Raw genomic sequence first — 18,112 nt, forward strand, 5'->3', positions numbered from 1 at the left:
TCGGTTAAGGTCATCAATCATTTGTTGTAATTCGTCCCCAGTGTTGTTGAACAGGACAATGTCATCTGCAAACCGAAGGTTGCTGATATATTACAAAATCACACCGTTACAATATACCCTCTGACCACCGGAACAGCTCAGAGCAGATCACGTTCTTCTTATTCTGCTGCTGCTGCTCCCGAGGTAGAACTTGTGGTTTCAATTGCCACTCACGGTGGCAGTATTCCGCTAACAGCAGGGCGCCAAATACAGCGACATACAGTTGTTTGGACACGTACTGACGAACCCTTCGCAGACGTGATTAACGAGCAGCCGTTCAATACGGCGGGTGTTCCTGATCGCAGCTGGTGTTTGGCTTCGTCGTCATCATTAAAAACAACTGCATAATCGTCACTCTGACGGCAGCAGCCTTATAGGATGACATTGCGGAAGAGAAACATATCCCTGCTTAACGCGACGTGGAATACCCGCGTCGTGTAAACAAACAAAAGTAGCGGTTGAGAAAGCGTCAGGAGAAAAAAGGCGGTCTCACTTTCGAGCAAAAAGCGAAGCATTGGCAGCGATAGTAAAGCAGTAGAATATTATACGAAGTAGGGCCCGCAGTATTATGGGCGGTACACGAAGAGCAGTAAACATTCGCTTAACTACCTAAACACACGCAGTGCAAGTGACCCAAAAACAGACACGAACAGAATTCACTCGATGACAGCGAGCGCTCGTGGTCATAACCGATATATATATTTTTTTAACCTCCTTGGTCCCAGCGCTGGCGTTATGAGCATCGCCGGCAGCGCGCACGCTTAACTGCGCAAAAACGATCGTTTCGTGCTATACCGCTCCTTTTACAATTTCACTGTGCCGTGCTGCGCGCTTCCAAAACTCGGCAGATCACGTGACTCCCAACACTGAGCGCGCGGGAAGAGAACGCATCAAGGTGCCAGCCTGCGTACCCGCAGCAGATCACGTGACCTCCACGGCGGTGGCGGCGGCGCGAATGAGCCTCAGATGTCCGTATAATTGCTAACGCGACGACAAGCGCTAAATCCATCATTACACTGATATTTCACACTAAAGGAAACTAGCCTGTGATTTCTTAAATTGTTATCGTTATATAGAGGTGGAGATGGTAATGTTTCAAACCGCGTTCAGAGTTTGAGATTTTATCTGACTCCACTGCACCCTTGTCATCCGGTGTGCCACACTTTCGTCCTGGAGGTAACGTGGGCGGACCACGCACGACTCGGTGAGGAAGAAGCGCAAGGAAACTGTCAGTTAAATAGATAAGCCAAAAGACGTGACATCATGAAGCTAGAGTGGCTCAGCTGTCAGTGCCGGTGTATGCAAAAATTAATTGATTTATCAATATATATATATATATATATATATATACTGCTTGCTTCCGATCTATTTGTGTTTTGCCTGTTTGCCTTTAACACACCGCCCTCCATTTAGCGATGGATTCATTAATTAACATCGTGCACCAGTCAGGAGGTCATTCATGGCCTGGTCATAGCTTTAACGTCCGCTTTCTTCACAACGATTTAGCTTGTAAAGACGCGACAAGAATTGAATCCACGCAGTGCCCCTTCGTCTATAGCGCTGCGCCATCCATCACGCAAACTCGAACACGGTCGGTCTCTCTACGACGAAGAGAACATTTCCCGCGGCAACAGAAGTGGTAATCAAATTCGTAACGCGTACGTGTCACTTGACCGACGCGGAACGCGCAGCAAAGCCTGTGTGTCTGCATTAAAAAAAGCAACAAAACGCTACTAGCTAAGCCATCGCGCTGCCTTGACATTTGAATACGTGACGTAAGTTTATCGCCAAAAGAATGAACTCTTTCCCGCAGTGGGGATGCCTAAGCCGTTTAGGCTTGATCAGGAATCGCTCGCCGGCCTGTCGTTGTAGATGTGGCGTCTTTTCGCGAGTACTAAACACACACACACACACACACACACACACACACACACACACACACACACACACACACACACATTCACAGCTCATTCGATAAATATCGTATGATCATATATGACATACAAACCATATCTTCGTACGATATTATTGGATATGGGGTTTATGGCATATCACATATGATCTTTTCTTTATTTTCTGTTTTTATTCGCCTTTCAAAGATCATACCTACAAGACATACAAACAGTTTCTGGACCCGTAGGCAGAGGCTAAAAGTGAGCTAGCCCAATTGGTAATTATTACTCAGAAGCAGGGCAACTCATTGGGGATACAATGGAAACTTAAGCTATAAGCTTATAAAACATAACGAATTCTTAGTTTACTTTATCGATCATGCAGTATGCACCGGACATTATTTCACCTGTATAATAGACGGCTAGAGTGACTGAGACCACACGCGGTTGAGACTGAACGGTGAAGCAGCTTCGTTGGTTCACTTTGAACGCATTGAATCGGAGATGTCTTTGTGGACATCAGAGCTAAATTCTAAACATTTTAGGCTTTGCGGGAGTCTTAATGGCAATCTGTACAAATGATATTTAAGAGCGCACGTCTGCACTGATCAGCGACACCGCTCCGCGCATTTCTGGCGACCTCTGCCCGTCTGACGTTACATATGGAGACTGATGACGTCACGTAAGCGAGAGATCTCATTGGCTCCTGCAAGACACCGCGTATGTTCTACACATACACTGGCGGTGCGCAGGTGTTCAAGTCGTCAAATGTTTAAGCCGTGTTTTAACATAGTTGTTTGCCCGTAAAAAGGAGTAAAAGAAGCCTGGAATTCAAGCAACGTACGTGATTCTTCAAAGCAATCACGCGCTTCTCGTTGTGAACGACGACTGCATACTTAGCTAGTATGTGCGAAAACCAGTGTGCAAAGAAGCTGCCAATGTAGCATTCTCTTGAGCACGGCGATTATAGTTCAACCCGTAATAAAGGAATTATAAAAAGCTCAGTTAATATGCCTGTCGTATAATCACGGATGCAGTCGACGGCGGCAGTCTGATGAGATTAGATTTGCAGACACACGAGCAGAATGATGCAAGACGGGGATTACAGGAGATCGCTCGGAGCACGGCCGCGCTCGATGCCGCGAACGCAAAGATTATGACGATGATTATAATGGTGACGATGATTAGGAGGAGGAGGAGCACGACGACGACCGGACCTCGCGCGGGATTGCACATCTGCCGCAGAGATGCGCGAAAGCTCGCGAAAAGAGCAATTGCATGCCCCGAAAGTGATCGTTAGAGAATACCGTCCCAGGACGCGCATCATGGTATTCAGATTTCCAGCCTGTACCAGTATACATGCGAACAACATGTTGTGCGGTTTTTGCTGGTTACTATCGCGAAGTGCTCGAGAATTCAGTGTTTTCTCGGATCCTGCGGTCCGTAAACTTTCGACGCCGACCGTACATATACGTTTCGTTCGAAGAACAAAGTTGTCAGTTCTAACACTTCGTTTTCGTGTATCGTCCCGTCCTTCGTCCGTGCTATTTCCATAGCACATGCCATAGTACAGTTGAAACTCGATTTAACGAAGTGATGACTACGCTCGAATTATTACGTTACATCGGGAAGTTCGTAAAATCGAGAAAGGAATTTTTTCGGTCCTTCGAAATTTAAAATTGTAACGTAGCGACAACCAAAAGCTACCACAGCATTGTATTGACCGCTAACCCACGCCTGCGCGTTTGAAAAGTCCGCGAGGGCGGCCCGAATTGCTTGTGCGATGCAGGCCAGGTAGACGGTCACGTGAGATTATGACAGGCTGCCGATATACAAAGACACGGAGAACGAATGCAGACAGATGTTTTAACGCGATAGCGTTAGAGCGCACGCTCGAAGAAAAACCCGTCTGTGTGAAAATTAGAAAGAAATCATCGCTTTTCTTACTCATTTATTTTAGAAAAAAACTTAGTTAAATCGGGTTTGGTGGCCATTGATTTCGTTAATTCGGGTTGATTACAACATTGTACCCTATGGGTACTTGCCGGGGAAACGAAATTTCTTCGTTAGGTCGGGAACTTCGTAAAATCGGGTTTCATTAGATCCAGTTTTAACTGTACATACTCCGACCATCGCTCGAACATAGCTAGCGAGGTGCGTACGATCCATAAAAGCGTCTCCGACGATATAAAACCACACTGAACTCTTTATACCCGCACCGCAAGCCTACAGAAAACACTGGATGAGAATTTGAAGATGCATTAGCATTAACATCTTCCAATGCAACAGTCATGCGCACGTTTATTACCACGGTTATTACCGAATGCGAGGAAAGCACGTTAGGAGTTGATATTCTCGCGGTATTTCAGTTGTTCTTTATTATTTTTTTTTTTTTAGTTTGCTTTGAGTACCCACCTTTTGTAAGTTACGAACGCCCTCTGTTTACGATTTACCTTTAAACGCAGCACGAAAACAGCAACAAACTTTAAACAGCAGAAACAACCAGCACGTTGTTTTCATGTTAATGCGACTTTCGCAGCGACATTGCTGGTGTCAATTTAGCCTGCCGTGGGAACTTGTCCGAATAAACTTGCTGCAAGCAAGTATAACTGTGGGATCCTTTCACCATCAGACGATTTCCAAGATCTTCTTCGGGGATCGACGAGCGAAACTTTTTCGCGAGCAAGATTTTTCGTACGATTTGAAGCAACATTCGCAAAATCGTAGAACGAGCCCAAGTTCGTAAGCTTTACGAAAAATTCGGGAGAGTTGGCAGGTTTGCTTGTAATTCATTAGCAGTCATTATGCCAGGTCTTTAATGGGAACTGTAGATCATTACATATCAATAGGAAAAACATTACGAAACAATGTTCCTCTAGCACTAAACGTTACTTATATGCACTAGATGTCCTTAGTGCAGACTAGGACACTAAGCTTAACAAAAGAACACTTGTTGTAGGTCACCTGCAATATGCTTAGTGCAAGACCTTAGTACTGCGGTATTATCTACAACCTAAGTAAATAAATTATGTCCCCCGTGCACTAAAGAAGTGCACTTCTCCATTTGTGTTTATTTATTTCTTTTTTTTTTCGATAATGTTAACCAGTGACTTTTCACTCGCGCACATCGAAAGCCAGCTACTCGGCGTCCTCAGAATTTCTTTCTTTGCTCCTCACGGTTTTTATCTGTTCAAAACGGAAGGCCGCTGGACTTTCCTTTAGTCTGTGGAGAGGTCAATTACCTCTAGTTAGAGTGCCAGAATGAGACTCGTTTTCATCGTTCACGTTATACGCCACGTATGTCCGTATAGTAAACAAACAGAGGAGTACGAATAGCTGAATCTTTAAATCGAATCATATTCGAGAAATGTGGGTCGAGAAATATCGAAGCGAATACTAAATAGCTCCTCGGTTCTCAAAACAGACAAAACAAAGAAAAGATACCTAAAGAAAGGTCGAAAATGTCTAACTAAATTTCTTCAATGCGCGTATTTCTATTTGCAAGTCCGTTGTGGTGAAGTTCGATTCTCTCGCGTTCCCTGACGTGCCCCTGACGTTCGGCTTCCCACATGACACATACACAGCATATGGAGCCGGTCTTGTAGTTACGCCGGACAAATGACGCGAGTGTTCCGGATGCTAGTGTCACCTGGACAAACCAGCGGGAGTTCCGCGGTTAGGGATAGGGGTTAAAAATGAGAAAAGGTCGGCCGGGAGAGCTTGTCTCTAGCCTGCTACTACTCAGTGGGGTAAGGGAAAATTGGAGAAACAGGGAAGGCGAGAGATAGATGGCAACTGACTTCCGAGTCCAACTCTGTACATCTGCGTCCACCTGTATGTTTCCGTCTGACACTGTGCGCGTCTCTGTCTGACAGTGTCCTCTGGTCTGTCTGTCCGTATGTCTCATTGCATCCGTCCACCTGTCTGTCTGACTTCGTCCGTTCGTCGTCTGTCTACCTGTGTCCGTCCGTCTGATTGCCTGTCTTATCTGTGCCCGACGGTCTGTCTGTCCACCCGTGTGTCTGCATGTGTTCGTTCGTCCGTCTGTCTGTTCTTCTATCTGACTCTGTCCGTGCATCTGTGTCTACTCGCGTCCATGTGACTCTTCGTCTCGCTAACTGTGCATCTGTCCGTCTGTTTATCCGACTGCGTCCTTCCGTACGTACATCTGTCCGCCTGTCTGTCCATCCGCCTGTCTGACATCGTCCGCCTGCCCGTCCGTATGTCTGACTGTGTCCGTCTTTCTGTCTGTGATCGTTCTTCAGTCTATACGAGTGTGTCAGTCCAACTCTATAGCTGCGTCTGTCCGTGTCCATCTGTCAGTCTATCTGAGAGTGCCCGTCTATCTGTCTGTATACCCGCCTGCCTGTCCACCCGTGTGCCCATCCGTCTGTCCTCGTGCGCGTAAATTCAAGGACGCCTGCTTTCTGCACTGGTCTAAATATGCGCAATACAGGTTAGCCTTACCAGTTCCCACCACACAGGGCATTGAATATGTTTCTTCTTTCTCGGAAATAGATTTGAACGCTGGAAAACATGGCGTCTTCAGCGTATCGTCTAAGGAATTCGTCCATCGCCAATGTCACGCTGTCGGGAGCCAATGGTCACTCAGGGCAAGCAAGAATGGCGCCAATTCCAAACCAAATTTATTTTTCTTTATCACAAAAACGGTTTCATTTGTACAAATGTGCACTCTGGCCAGCTGCTTGACTAGAAGTCGTTCCCCCTCCCCCTTGCGCAGAACGACAACATGCACCCTTTAATTTCACAGTGTAGATACATCCAAAGTCAACTGTGACTGGTTATTATAGCATGAATAGAAAAGTATACTTAACTCACACCAAATACTTTTTCACAAGTTGTGAGGTTTACCATTACGAAGCTGCACGCGCTGCCATGGTTATAAGCAATGTCTCTAACATATATCCTTTTTATATAGAAGGTAAGGAAATACCGATGTATATTCTATTCAGTATGGCGCAAGAGTTCCTAAATTATATCATTTGCAAGCTCCGATTCCCGTACATAAAAATATGGCACGATTACAATGTCAAGCAGGGAGGTGTGTCGATCGTAGCGCTACGTGTGCAGAGAGAGAGAAAAAATATAAAATAAATGAGAGCGCCAGCTAGAACTTTCCGTATACCGCAATACACCATACGAACAGGTTAACGGACAGGCTTACGGAATCTGTAAGACGTTTAGCTTGTGGTGTCCAAATCGCACTCCCAGCGACAGCTCCCTCAGAGTAACGTAAGACAGTCTCGGAGGACACGCTTTTATGCACTGTAGGCGCCGGAAGCGATTGCAGGAGCTAGAAACACGTCACGGCAGCCATGTTTTCGCGCTCCACCTATTTTACATTCTATTACAGCTATTACCTATTGCAATGCCTTAAATGTTTTGTTGAGTTACGTCCCTGTTCTCGCAAACTGGAAATAAATAATGGGAATAAATCAGTTATACGCTAACGATTGTTACTGCTGACTCCTTTGCACAAGTAGATAAAGTACAGAAGGTAGTCGTTGCAATTGTATTTATGTGCAACAAGTCATTGCAATTATAATTACATGACTCAGCCGGTGTTGACATTTCGCGCATGCTTTAACAAGGACTAAAAACCGGAGCAAAGTTTTGTTTTGTAGGTTATGGATGGCGCGTCAGTATGCTAGCCTCCGGAAATGATCTCGGAAGATGGCTACGTTTCATTACGGATCTTCGCAAATGGCATGACTGAAGAAGTGTTACGTTGCACGGCCGCTCGACCTCGGCTACTGTTGCTATTTTCTGCTAGGCGGGCTGTATACATTACGGAATGACAGTGCATTTTATGAGCGACCAGTACAATACTGCTCAACAAGTGATGCCGCCTGTACTTTCCGATGAGGAGAAACAGCGCTACATGATCAAAAATAACCTTATAGCCACTATCAGCTTCCATTAAAACGATAAATATATGTAACAATATTAACAACATTAAACAAAGCGCAAACTATTTGGGAAAGCGAGAAAGTAGGGAAAAGGCAGGGCAACTGCCGAAAAGGCCATAACGCTCAAAAAAAATTACGCAAGAGAAAACTAAATATTAGAGAAACAGATCGAAATAAGCTGACCTAACGACACAATAAGCATGATGGCTGAAACGGCGCAGAAAGCCTGTTTAAAGCTAAAAGATAAACAAGGTAACGGTACTAAAGCCTGTCCCGACGACGGCAGCGTCCAATTCAGCAGCCCGTCGACGGAGTCAGAGAGGTGGCGCGCGGCGGAGTGGCAGTGGTCGAGATGTCGTTCCCGGGCAGCCCCTCTGGCGTGGCCGTCGTCGCGTTCGAACGGCCTCGACACGCCTTGTGCCGGTTGTGCAGGCGGTCGCACATCAGTCCCAGCAGGTTGGTCTGCGCCTGGACCTGGATGGCGTAGCTCATCTCGCCCTGGATCCGCACCAGCGGCGTGCTGTTCACGCTGGCCGTGATGAGCCACGTCTTCTTGCCCATGTCCAGCATGAGCAACTTGCCTTCCTGGGTGACGCATTGGTCCACCAGGTGCCACTCCAGCCCGTGCTGTTCGACGCAGCGCCGGCCGACGCGGTGCGGGTCGGGATGCCGAGACATGCAGGCGATGATCCTCACCGCTGTGAGCGTCTCTTGGACGTGCCTCATGACGCACGTCTGAACCATGTTGCTGTGACACTCCTTGCTGCCGCGGGTGCACCTGATGGTGGGACTGGACGTCGAGTTGTGCTCGCTGCTGTTGCCGCCCCTGTCGTCCCTGTGGGCGTCGGTGGTGGTGATTCTGCTGCTACTGTCCGTGCTGGTGTCGGGGCTCTCGGTAGAGCTGCTGAGCTCCGTGGCCTCCGCACCCACAGAACCATCGGTGCTGTTGCCGCTGTTGGTGGCGGTGTTGTTGCTACCGGTATCGTTGCCACCGCTGCTTCCGCTACCGTTCTCGACACGGGCTCGGCCGAAGGGCAAAAGCGTGAGGTGCATGTACTCACGCAGCAATTCGTACACGGGCAGCAGCTGGGAGACGATGAAGCGGCGGCTGCGCGGGCAGTGGCACTCGTAGACCACCTGGATGCTGACCTTCTTCATGGCGACCTCGTACGAAACGTAGCCGGGTACGGCGGGTCCTCTGGTCCGGTTGAGCCACGGCCGGTACCTCGACGTTCCATTCGTCGGCGACACCACGGTCGTAGTCTCAGGCACGTCACGGTGAGACCTTCTCCGCCTCCTGGTAGCCCCCTCCGTCGAGGGCTGTTCCGATGTGGTCTCCGGGGTCATCGTAGTCGTGCTGGTCGTCGTAGACTGCGTTGTGGTTGTCGTTGACGGCGTAGTCGTGGTGGTGGTGGTGGTACTTGTTGACTCCGTAGTCGGCGCAGGCGTTGAAGAATGCGGCGGCTGTTTTTCGGTTTTCGAGACGTCCTGCTTGTATCCGTCTCGCGTGGGTCGGTAGCCATCGGGAGCAGTGTCGTCGATCTCATTCTCACCGACGTTCGCGTTCTTGTAAGCATCGTCCAGTCGCTTTCCGCCTAACAGGTTGCTGATCGGATAAGACAGGGCTAACGCGAGCACCACGAGCGCTATCAGAAACCCGGCTATGCAAACGTACTTGGCGACGAAGCGGCGGGGCCGCTGGGGCCCCGGGCATAGTTCCGCAGTGTCAGCTTCAGCAGCAGCACCCATGACGCTGACTGCGGCGCTCGCAAATGAGCTGTTTGCGCGCGGATGCGAGCGAAAGGGCAAGGTTGAAGAGCGTGCAGGTAGGGCCGATGCATCAAACGCTCCTCTCGCAGCGCGAACTTTCTCGCGTTCCGATCAAGACGCTGCGCAGGTCGCTGGGTACACGTATGAGCGCGCTTGGTATTTGTCGCCCCTTTCCCTCTACTCCCTCTCTTTATTCTCGCTTTCCGCAAGCGCCCACGCTGGGAAGAATACACGATAATACCGAGTCCGCTCGAACATATACACGAGCCAATTTCTTCTGTTAACGAAGTACGTAATGCAAATCTCGAGAGTGTCGCGGTCGGCCTATGAATTATAGGATGCAGTTCATGTAGACAGAAGTTTCAGAATGCGTGTATGGTATCGAGGATCGGATTAGTCGACCGCAACGCCGCTGTTAGTGATCTCAGAGGACAACACAACAAATGGCGAATCAGTAAGCGCGGTTTTCTCTCCCCACCATCGACGACAGGTGTATCCGCGACAAGTCGAATCAATCACAAGACACGCCAAGGCAGGTTAAGACAGCGGAAGCGCAAATTCCTGCGAAACCTGCCTCGCGACCTTTGCGACCATCACCACGATTTATTTACATAGCCGATTTACGTAAGCTGAACTCAAGTGTTCTTTTCATGAAGTGTAGGGGGACCTTGAGGACAGCCTGTGAACAAATGTTAGCGCTATCTGTTAAAGAACCCCCTTGGGAGTCTGGAGACCACAATGCACCAAGAGAAATATATATGTCTACCTTTGTCTGTAGACAGCGCACATACTTTATGTAGGCAAATGAACAAGTTTATAACAAGACACGGAGGTCTACACAAGACGTATACAGACGACCTGCAGACTTTAAATCCGAACCTTCTCAGTAAAGATCACGGTATTTCAAGCGCGTCCGTCGAAAGCGAGATGATCAAACGCGGTAATCGATGGTGCAGACAACTGAAACGATGCCATCAACGCAAATGACAGGTATATAAGTTGATACATCCGACGCAAAAACGACCGCGGCTAGACAGACAAGGCTCACAATATACATACCAGCACCACACACAAAAAAAAAACAAGCAAGCAAGCAAACAAACAAACGAAGATGAAATCGTATACCTCGAAAGCCATCGCACAGGCATAAAACACTGAGGTGACGCAACTTACGAACTACACTTCACGCGAAAATCGCGTATCCATATTATGCACATTGACGTCACAAAAAATCTGCGTGAACTTGACCTTACATTCAATGTTATATCTGCTGTTGCCAACGTCTGCTAAGTGTTGTTCTTTATTTTTCTTATTTTTTTTTTTTTTACCAGACGGCTTACATAAAAAAAACTTACTTTTTTCGACCACCGATATCTGGATGGAGGCTTATAAATAAAGAAACAGAGTGCGTGAGAGAGAGAACAGAGAGAGATAGAGATAAGGGGGGGGGGGGGGGGGGGAGGTCGACTTCTTTACCTTTGCTGCCAATCAAATATGTCCCAAGTCAGTCATTTCCTCAGCTTTTAGCTTTGTGTCTCAAGGCAATTTTGTAACTGAAGTTGTCTTGAATAAACAGAAAGAAAGGAAGGAATATAAAGACACGGGCTACAATAAGAGACACTGGATTAATTTCGACTATCCGTGGTTGTTCGGCGTGTACCCAAATGCTTTGTATACACGAGCGTTTCTGCGCTCCGCCCCCTCATATCTATAGGAACGTGACCTCCGCTATACCGGGAATCAAACCGAAGACCTCGTGCTAAGCAGCGCAACGCCGTAGCCACTGCGCCTGTGTTTCAGCTTGGACTGGGTGCAGGGGCTTAGACACGAGCGAATACGGTTTAGCGGATTGTTATTTCTTCCGGATAACTTATACACGATGTCGACAGCCGTCGATGATGAAAAGTAATAATAAACACGACTGCAAGCGGGCTCATGCGTACTGCAGGCATAGACCAGTGTTGTTATTCAAAATTAACGACGACTGAGGCAAGAAAAAATAAAGAAATTGTCGGTGCTTCAGCTATTGTGTGTAGAAGGCACGTCTGAGAAGAGCTACACAGTACGAAGAACGTCGACGTGGCCCCAACCGCGGGAGACCTTATCGCGTTCCCCTGGTATTTCTTGCACGAGCCATTCAACAAAGCAACAGCTGGAACAGGCATTGCCACTCCGTCGTCAAGAATTGGAAAAAAAAAAAAAGCTAAAGAACAAGTAACTGCGAATGACGCACTGAATCTGCATTTTATTATTGCCGCGTGCCGAAGGACGTCGACGCATCTGGAACGAGCTTGGATCAGCGTTATATACTAAGCCTTGGCTAAGAATAATTAGCGTTGACGCGCGCGCTCTGCAGATCAAAATGGCGGATCTTGGTTGCTAACGCTTCTTTCTTACTTTTCTTTTCCTTTCTTGTTTTAATGCAGGACTACAGAAGATGTGCAGCGTCATTTTACAGAGAAGAGGGACTGTCTACCGTTTTTTCAAGGACCTTCTATTTTGTAGCGTGATAGAAAGTCTCAAATTCGAAGTGTCGAAACGTGCAGTGCATGCTTTCTCCGGAAAGCGAGTAGAATTTTTTTTTTTCGATCTAATCTTTCGATATGCGTACAGTGAGTATTCTCTTCTTAAATCTGTGTACGGACGCCGACAACACTGATTATTGGGCGCGATGGCAATCACGGAGGCGACGCATCAAACTTGTCAATTATAGTTAGATGAAAAGTGTCAATGAGAAAATTGTAGAGCAGCATGCGAAACTCCCGCTACAGCTTTCTGTTGCACCAACCAATTGCCGCGCCAAAGGCCACTCGAAGCACTTTGCGTGTGTTCGCGGGCTTCTTTCACGCTCGGAAAAACACTTTCACGTATAGCACGTATCGAGCAACGGAAAGCTGTATCGGGAGCTTCATATGTTGCTCTACAATTTTCTCATTGACACTTTTCATCTAATTGTATTATTTGAGAAGTTGATTAATTAATTAAGGCTAATTACGTAATTAGACGGAATGCAAAAAAAATATCAGAGTAACTCCAAGCGACGGCAAACACCATTACCTTGGTTCTGTCCAGCTATGTGGCATTTGCATATTTTTAAATCTTGGTGCTTGATAGTTGGGACACCCTGTATGTCGAATAAGTCAATCGCAGAATAGCCGGCAACGCAGCCCTACCAGGTCATCGGAAGACACGGCCAGACGCCGGCTTCGGTGGAGAACGCAGGCCAATGAGGTTTTACTCTTTGGAGCCGGGGCATAACAAAGAAAATAGAAGTACTAAGAACCGATACAGCGAAGCATTTGATAAGATTCGGATATAGCGAAGAATTTCGCAGGGTGTATAGTGAAGCGTTCGCGAAGACGCGTAGATTTCGGGTCAGTGGCAAAGCAGACCACGAGAACTTCTGAATGGTATGAGCACTCCCATTCACAACTTCGCTGTATTTGACGCTTGAGCAGCTTCGGACTGGCATACGTGTATGTTTGGAATGCGATTCTTCGTAAGCATACAGCGTAATTTGTCTGGTGGCGTTAGACGTAATTTCTCGCTGAAACTGGTGAATCAAAGATGATGCGTTTGCCATTAGTTATTGTGTTTATTTGTCAATTGTGCAAATTCCTGTGGTACAAATATTGCGTTCATCTTTTTATTAGTGTTTATGTTATGTTGTAATTATTTCAAATGCAATGCTTTTCTTGTTGATGTTGTTGCTATGTGCCGTGGCTCCTGGGCCTAATTGTCAAGCTGCTGATTGCAGCTTTTAGCCCAGGAAAATGAAGTCGAATTGATCTGCGAAGACTTTATTAAGAAAACTGCTTTGATAGACAAAACACCAAGTTTGGCGACGAGCGAGTTGACGCAATTTCGTGTTTTATAATATACAACGAATAAAAAAAAATGAAACAAAAACTGACGAGGACGAAAAAAGACATCAGCAATCGAAACTCGAGAGACTTTATTAGAAAATAACGCACTTTTATGTATGGAATGCAAAAAAAAAAAGATCACCGACGATTACGATACTCCCTAATGCGAAATTTGAGCGCATCTCTATACGTGTTTTCATTTCGCGATATATTGGCTGGCGCGAACAATCTGTCTCGTGCTGCACGTTTGCAAACGAAGCGAAGTGTGACACGACTGCCTCGGTAATCGGCAGATCACGACAGGCAGCGCGTGGGTGACGCGTGGGCGCGATCGACAACAGTCGCCGCAGACAGACCTCCGCTCATGCAGCGCTTTGTTCCCATATATGCTATCGCTGAACGCGCTCGCCGCATGCCATCGATGGCGGACAGACGACGGCGCGCTCCTCCGGCGCCACCTCGTAGCGGTCGTCGCAAGTCTTGCGCGGCACTACGCTTTTCCCTTCTCACGCAGCGCTCCGCGCTCGCTTTCATCTTTCGCTGTGCTCGTTCTTTCGGTTACGCTGAGCGTTAACGCCGACGCTCGCCGCAGCATTGGGCACCTAAGAGCTGCGCTCTAAAAGAAATGTGTAAAAAAGCGGTGTCGTGGTTTTTTCCGAGATTTTGGTGTAATGGTTCTGAGCGCTTCATGGCGTTGCGTATGTTGTTTTGCATGAAAACTGGCACTATAAGATTACTCAATTTTGTTAAAATTCTTAAGAACGATTTGCTTCATGAACATGAAGCATAAAAAATAAAATTATTATTATTATTATTATTATTATTATTATTATTATTATTATTATTATTATTATTATTATTATTATTATTATTATTATTTACATGTTACATTCGCCTCAGTCCCGCCTACAGTGATTTTTCGCAAGTTTGTGTAGTTTGTAAAAACGAACGTCCAAGTTGCAAGCGCCTGCAAGACATGGTGCGGCCCTTTACCAAGTCTTTGACGCACTCTAAGGATGTTTTCGCCGGAGCGAGATGATCGTCGACGTTGAATGCTACCGCACAAACACTGTTTTGTTTTTGTAAATGGTCTTGAAACTTCCGTCTTGAATGACGCAGGGAATAAGCAATAAGGGCGAGAACGTCACAGTGAACTCGCTTGAATTTTAATGCAGAACTTATTATACTGTACTGATATACAGACTTCTTTCCGATTGATTTAAATACGCGAAGCGAATCCTAGCAAATAAGTGACTAAGGCTGCTCAGATAGACGCAGCTGCAAGCGAAAACGGAAGGCCGTCGAGTATGAGTCATTAAGTTCAACACATTTTTTTTATTATTAATAGAACTGCTCTGCGCTCTGTATAGCTTTAACGCTTACCGCTGTTTTGTTCTTGCTCAAATTTCGAAGCAATATAGCATATAAAGGTCCGGATCGTTCAATGTGACATGTATTTGTCTGTGTTGTTTGCCTGGACTGTCAAAAAGAAAAAAATATGCGATGTAATATGCCTTCATTCCTAATATAAAAATATGCCTTCATTCTGAGCCTTTCTTGGTGTCCACATCCCGATACTACATAGGTTATTAAAAACCAATCACGAAGGACATGCTCAGCCATACTGCAGACCACGGATGTGACATAGCCGCCATGTTTTATACACCACTCACTGCGAGAGGCACCGACAAATGTTCATCCCGAACTTTTCTTGGGAATCCAGGCAATCAACAATAAAAAGTGCTACTTTATCAATCCGGACCATAAAATGCAATCTTTCTGAAAGTTATGAGCAAGAGCAGCGCGAAATCGTTTTTTTTTTTTTCTAATAATTAGCAAGGAAAAATGCAGGTCTCGGTGTAGCTTTTGCGTTTCCAACACAGAGCTGTCGACCGTGAATATCTAATTTCGTTGAGTACTGTATTGCAATAAAACACCACCTTCATAATTCATAAAGTTTTGCACAGCCGACGACATTAAGCAGCAACATGTAGTGTTGTTTGAGGTAACAATAATTAGACCGGAGCTTGAGTCTGAGAAACAGCTCAAAGGTGATCGTATGTCGAAATGCAGCAAAGGCGCAGCACGTCAGCACATGCACGAGCAATGCTGCATACGTTGAAGGAGCAAAGTGAAACGCCTGTACAGTAATCGCCCATTGTTATAAACTGACACAAACATGCGGTGAGTCTGGACATAATAAATTGCCTCACCTTCCACCGGGCCGCGCATAAAGTAGCAGCATAGCAGACGACCGAGAGAGCAGGAGCCATGTGCCGAAACGTCGCATTGTGCCGAAACGTCGCTCCCACGTGACCACCCTCTTGCGTCATGACATCACGATGAAGATGCGTCCTGGAGAACGAAACGAAACATGGTTCGCAGAGAAGTTATTATGGTAAATTATTTAGGCCTCTCTCCGATGCTTGCCAGTACAGCATAGTACAGTAGAGTATAGAGTGTCGAGGTCTAATAAGATATTCATTTAACGCGAAACAATAATAATTAAGTCCAATATGTCAGGTCACTAGTACTTAGAAGGGACACTAAAACACAACACTATATCCCCTTAGACAGATGACGTATTCTTTCAGAACACATTATCGTTGATTTCCCAGTAACAGGTTGACTACTACAGAACAAACGAAAACTAAGCTATCTGTTTTTTTTTTTTTTTTTTTTTAATTTCGCGCTGAAACTCCACGCCGGTACGTCAGTGCAACCTCACTATTTTCATTTTCCTCTGTCTTCGTATCTATTTCATTTTTTTAATTTTATTTCACTTTATCTTATTTTATTTAGAGGGGAGGGGCGCTACGGCTCAGTAAAAGTTCTTTAAGTTCAGTCTCTGGCTGCTTTAGAATACAACGTAGTCCACCTTTACCAATAAAAAATATATGTGCAGGCCAGTACGTTTAATTCTTATTATCCTTATTAAATTGAATCATTATTTTTCCCGTGTCATTCCTGCGTCCATGGCCATGCAGACGTGCCACGCACGTGTAAGTCCAGAAGGGTTTGACATCGGAATCTGTGACGTCACGGCGCGCTGGAGCGGGAATTTCGAGGCGGCGGCGCCACCTGCCTTTCATGTTTGTATCATTTTCTGATTCACCAAGGCTCCTTTCGTGGTAACAGTGGCTTGTTCTTTCTTTCTTTCTTTTCATATTTTCTTTATTCTATTGTAGATGCGTAATCCACTAACGCATCTCAACTTACTTCTACATTTAGAGCCCCGGCCTTCACGTCGTTTTCTGTCACGTCAGTTCCTTCGGCGCTCGGTGAAAGCCTCCTGTTTTGCCATCGCGACGAGCGATCCATCAGTCTAGCCTGACATAATGCTTCTCTTTGGCGTCTCTTTAGGTGCACGATAAGGACAGGCGGCAGAAATGTCGGGACGTCGAGGAATGTGCGTAATGAGTTGATGTCGCGCCTTGTGTTGCTCTATGAGGCGAAAGCATATCCCCTGAGTAATCGATCGAGCACGCGGACGCTCCTATACTGTGTTCACACTCTTAATAAGGTACAGACGTGAGCAGCCTTGGGAACGGCGGCTTCCGGGGCTTTCCGGAGCCAGCCAGCGACGTCTAACGGTAGTCGCTGGGCCAATGCCTCTTAGGAGGCATTGGCTGGGCCCAAACGTGCCCGACACCTACCGTTAGACGTGGGACCCAGCAGCTAGCGTTAGACCCAGCGGCTAGCGTTAGACGTCGATGGCTGGCTCCGGAGAGCTCCGAAGCCGCCGTTCCCGCGTTATAGACAAGGCTGCTCCCGTCTGTACACGTCACCAGACCAACGCTTGCTTATGCGACATATGTCTCGTACTATTATACGAGGAAGCTGTTCCTCAGGCCTTCCTATCTATAAATACATAGATACGCAGAAATCGTTCTTGATCGACATCAACTCCACCGAATATTGATGAGGTTTATTGCATTTCAAAGAAGAAAAAAAATCAAATCCACCGCCTATAGGCGGCACTTTTTTTTTTAATTAGGTCCATCGATAACTTAACACAGAGCTTCTTAAAAATTGACAAGTTGAAAGAAAAAAAATTAATCAACTCAAGTACTGAATTACTGACAACTGAATTCAGTAATAAACGGCGACATCACAAATTCTGTAAACTACACCGATTAAAACATCCCAGACGGGAATGGGTTAATGTGTTACACACCGCTCTGAAGCATTAAATTCGCTAAGTTCAGTCTCTGGCTGCTTTAGAATACAATGTAGTCCACCTTTACCAATAAAAAATATATGTGCAGGCCGGTACGTTTAATTCTTATTATCCTTACGTAATCATTATTTTTCCCGTGTCATTCCTGCGTCCACGGCTCTGAAATAAGGCGGGCCTCTTCATCTGCTGACGCACCTGGCTGATAGGTGCGTCAGCCATGCGTTACTCGCGCTACGCAGCAAACAAAAAATATTTCTGGATGTACTTAACCGTTTAGAATCCCACTATCTTGTGTGTACCGGCATTCCGTCATGTTTCGAGCTTTGGTTGAGGGTAACGGATGGTGTGTGGGTGAACGCATGCGTGAGTTTTCCTATTTATGTGGTGTTTGTAAGAAATAAACTTTCAGTAGTGAGTCAGCGCTCGTGTTACGTC

General features: G+C 46.3%; 3 protein-coding genes across 5 annotated transcripts in view; 1 reads left to right on the top strand and 2 right to left on the bottom strand.

The window, feature by feature from the left end:
* The window catches only part of LOC119433400 (probable maltase-glucoamylase 2), a 128,637-nt gene that overhangs the window by 106,513 nt on the left and 4,012 nt on the right, over nt 1-18,112 (bottom strand). For 2 of the 3 annotated variants that reach the window (XM_049659172.1, XM_049659174.1), the window contains exon 2: nt 15,711-15,852. In XM_049659172.1, coding sequence (XP_049515129.1) covers nt 15,711-15,729 — 19 coding nt within the window. In that variant the 5' untranslated portion in view covers nt 15,730-15,852. Of the gene's footprint in view, nt 1-15,710; nt 16,214-18,112 lie in introns of those variants that run through there. The other variant, XM_049659173.1, reaches the window with a different exon arrangement.
* Nucleotides 1-18,112, top strand: part of LOC119433079 (muscle-specific protein 20) — a 62,716-nt gene that overhangs the window by 25,231 nt on the left and 19,373 nt on the right. The gene's annotated exons all lie outside the window — the stretch shown is intronic.
* On the bottom strand, nt 6,560-9,744 carry LOC119433711 (mucin-5AC). Its single transcript, XM_037700964.2, has one exon. The coding sequence runs from the start codon at nt 9,608-9,610 to the stop codon at nt 8,156-8,158; it is 1,455 nt and encodes a 484-aa protein (XP_037556892.1). The 5' UTR covers nt 9,611-9,744; the 3' UTR covers nt 6,560-8,155.

The sequence above is a fragment of the Dermacentor silvarum genome, chromosome 11 (genome assembly GCF_013339745.2).
Source record: "Dermacentor silvarum isolate Dsil-2018 chromosome 11, BIME_Dsil_1.4, whole genome shotgun sequence".
Classification (NCBI taxonomy): Eukaryota; Metazoa; Arthropoda; class Arachnida; order Ixodida; family Ixodidae; genus Dermacentor; species Dermacentor silvarum.

Bases quoted from the DNA above. Each gene is read 5' to 3' on its own strand.
- LOC119433711 (XM_037700964.2), bottom strand. From the start codon at position 9,610: ATGGGTGCTGCTGCTGAAGCTGACACTGCGGAACTATGCCCGGGGCCC.